This window comes from Nesoenas mayeri (genome assembly GCF_963082525.1).
Source record: "Nesoenas mayeri genome assembly, chromosome: 29".
Taxonomy (NCBI): domain Eukaryota; kingdom Metazoa; phylum Chordata; class Aves; order Columbiformes; family Columbidae; genus Nesoenas; species Nesoenas mayeri.
This window is the reverse complement of record NC_137561.1, coordinates 404,945-408,115: the sequence shown is the minus strand read 5'-3', so window position 1 is coordinate 408,115 and position 3,171 is coordinate 404,945. Positions and strand designations below refer to the sequence as shown.

Genomic DNA, 3,171 nt, shown 5'->3' with positions numbered 1-3,171 from the left:
CAGGAGGTGTGAGCGGGACAGAGCTGAGCACACAGCGGGCGGGACGGGGTCTGTGGGCAGTAAGAGGTAACGGCTTCCAGAAATGCTGGGGACAGGATTTAAAAACCTCTCTTACATCCTCTCCAGCACAGACACATTTCCCAGTGCAACCCCTGGTCTCCTCTCCTCCCCAGCAGACCCTCTGCCCCAAAGCCATGGAGTCCAGGTCACGAGTCTCCACCTCAGCAGCTGGACCTCCAGGTGAAGGGTTCCTGGAATGTGGTACACAAAAAAGGTGCTAAAAGCACTTGCTCGCCAGTGTCATTATTTGAGTGGCAGCAGCACAGCTGGGTAAGTAGAAGGTTCCACAGCATGCCCGTCTGCCTTCCTGTCCTTGCTTTGTTTTCTGGTAACACTGCAGTGTTCTTCCCTGTTTCTCCACTTGTCCCTGGTGCTCTTGCTCTCTGGGGTTGGGGTGTGAGTGTGGGTCAGTTTTTTTTCTCACATCAACTCAGGGGGTCTTGCCCCAGAGGTGTGTTCATGGAAACCAGATGCCCAAGCTGTATCTTAAACTGTGATAAACTTTTTTTCTCACCTGGTAGAAAGAGAGAATGAGCAGAAACATCCCTCCATCAGGGAGGGGATTTTCCATGAGATACAGCCTGTTTATTTTCCACAGAGAAGTCTCCCCTAACTTGTCACTGTCTTTTCCTCCTTGTACAGGTCCTCATGCCCACAGGCAGCCAATGTGCAACAGCAGCTCCATCACCCAGTTCCTCCTCCTGCCCTTCACAGACACACGGGAGCTGCAGCTCTTGCACTTCTGGCTCTTCCTGGGCATCTACCTGGCTGCCCTCCTGGGCAACGGCCTCATCATCACCACCATAGCCTGGGACCAGCACCTGCACACCCCCATGTACTTCTTCCTGCTCAACCTCGCCCTCCTCGACCTGGGCTGCATCTCCACCATTGTCCCCAAGTCCATGGCCAATTCCCTCTGGGACACCAGGGCCATCTCCTTTTTCGGATGTGCTGCTCAGCTCTTTTTGTTTGTCTTCTGGATAACAGCAGAGTATTCTCTCCTCACCATCATGTCGTACGACCGCTACGTTGCCATCTGCAAACCCCTGCACTACGGGACCCTCCTGGGCAGCAGAGCTTGTGTCCACATGGCAGCAGCTGCCTGGGCCACTGGGTTTCTCACTGCTCTGCTGCACACGGCCAATACATTTTCACTGGCCCTGTGCAAGGGCAATGCCCTGGGCCAGTTCTTCTGTGAAATCCCCCAGATCCTCAAGCTCTCCTGCTCACACTCCTACCTCAGGGAAGCTGGGATTCTTGTGGTCACTGTCTGTTTAGCATTTGGCTGTTTTGTGTTCATCATCGTGTCCTATGTGCAGATCTTGAGGGCCGTGATGAGGATCCCCTCTGAGCAGGGACGGCACAAAGCCTTTTCCACCTGCCTCCCTCACCTGGCCGTGGTCTCCCTTTTTGTCAGCACTGCCATGTTTGCCTACCTGAAGCCCCCCTCCATCTCCTCCCCATCCCTGGACCTGGTGGTGTCAGTTCTGTACTCGGTGGTGCCTCCAGCAGTGAACCCCCTCATCTACAGCATGAGGAACCAGGAGCTCAAGGATGCCCTGTGCAAGCTCATATGCCTCTGTTTTCAGAAGCAATAAACTGGCCATCTTCTTCTATACAGGAGTTTTAATGTAGCTAATTACAAGCCCAGCCTGTCACCTGGATTTTGTGGTGGTGTTGGTTGTTTTCTTATTATGATAATCTTGTCAACCACTTTCTAATTCACTGCTGGCTTTTTTTTTAATAACTGTTGGCTGATTAAATGAGCAGCAGTGCTCTCCTTCTCTCTAAACATAATAAAAGGCTCTTTAGTGACTTGTTTTTCACTATATCCTTCCTGCAAGGGCTTTTTGGAGCTGCAGGGACAGTTCCTGTGTGTGCGGGGAAGGGAAAACAGCTCTGGCATGGCAGCCCTGCCAGGGAGCAGCAGCGCTTGTTCTTCCAGAGCTGTTCTGGTTCCACTCCACACTCTCCTTCTCATCCCTGGTGTTGGTGCAAGGCCTGAGTGCTCTGGCATCTTGGTCACCATCCTGCTGTGTGTCAGTGCTCTGGGTGCAGGCAGGGACAGGCAATGGGCACTGCTGTGACAGTGCTGGCCTCACAACAGCCTTTCCAGATAGAGAGGTGATCTCCTATGGGCAGGGCCTGAAGGTTTAAGTCTTCTAACAGAGATTCTTCCAAGAACATGTCCAAGAAAGTGACCCACAGATGAAACCCCGGTGTACAGCTGAACAGTGTGTGTGTGCAGGGCTGGCACACAGCAGTGTCCTCTCACAGCCAGGCTCCTGCCAGAGACCTGCAGGACCAGCAGAGCAGGGCTGGGCTGTGCCCCTGTGCACTGGACACCCCGTGGAAGGAGCTCCAGGTCAATCATCATGGACTGGCCCCTCATAACCACCATTTCCAGCACTGGCCTCTCCCCCCAGCTCAGAGTTTTTTGTGCCTCCATGGAATCGCACTGAATGAGTAGGTCAGAAATCCATGTTTTCATTGTACAGATGGGATGTGAGCATGCAGAACAGGTACATGAGTTGACATGAACTTGAGTCAGCACAAACACCATCAGCTATTCCTTGGGGTTCCATGATGGCCTGTGGGACAGACAGGGTCTCGACATCATTTGTCGAGAATGTCAGAACTCACTGGTATCTTGATTGTTGTCAGGGAAACCAAGGACTTCTTTGGCCATTCAGCTGCGGATGCAGATTGGCAGGAGGGGACACTGACAGGACAGCACCTGGATTGACATGCAGGCTGATCAATTAAATATTCCCTATGATTAGCGCCATGCTCAGTGTAAAGCTGGAGCCGGCTTTTGGGCTTGTTACATCCGTTACTTTGGGTTTTCCAGCTGGTTTGGTGAGTTCCACTCAGAAGTTTCATCCTGTCAGGAGTTTGATGTCAGTTCGGCCTTTTGCCGTTCTGCCATTTTGCCGTTGGCCTTTGGGCCTTTCTGCCTGTTGCCCTTTTGCTCTCTCTCGCTGGGATGGGCTGTTCAGGACCAAGGTGCTCCCTTCTGCAGGACTGGCTGCTCCGTGTGGCTGGAGTTACACGGGGGATGGCACTGAGTGTATTTTCTTAATTTAATTTACCTATTTCTATTTAATTTAC

The 3,171-nt window shown here is 52.3% G+C and overlaps 1 protein-coding gene across 1 annotated transcript; it reads left to right on the top strand.

The window, feature by feature from the left end:
• Positions 1–725: 725 nt before the first annotated feature.
• Positions 726–1,658, top strand: LOC308050610 (olfactory receptor 14A16-like; the record flags this gene model as incomplete). The annotated part of the gene is made up of 1 exon (XM_080360768.1): positions 726–1,658. One exon carries the CDS (start codon positions 726–728, stop codon positions 1,656–1,658), a length of 933 nt encoding a protein of 310 aa, XP_080216894.1.
• Between the last annotated feature and the right edge of the window lie 1,513 nt (positions 1,659–3,171).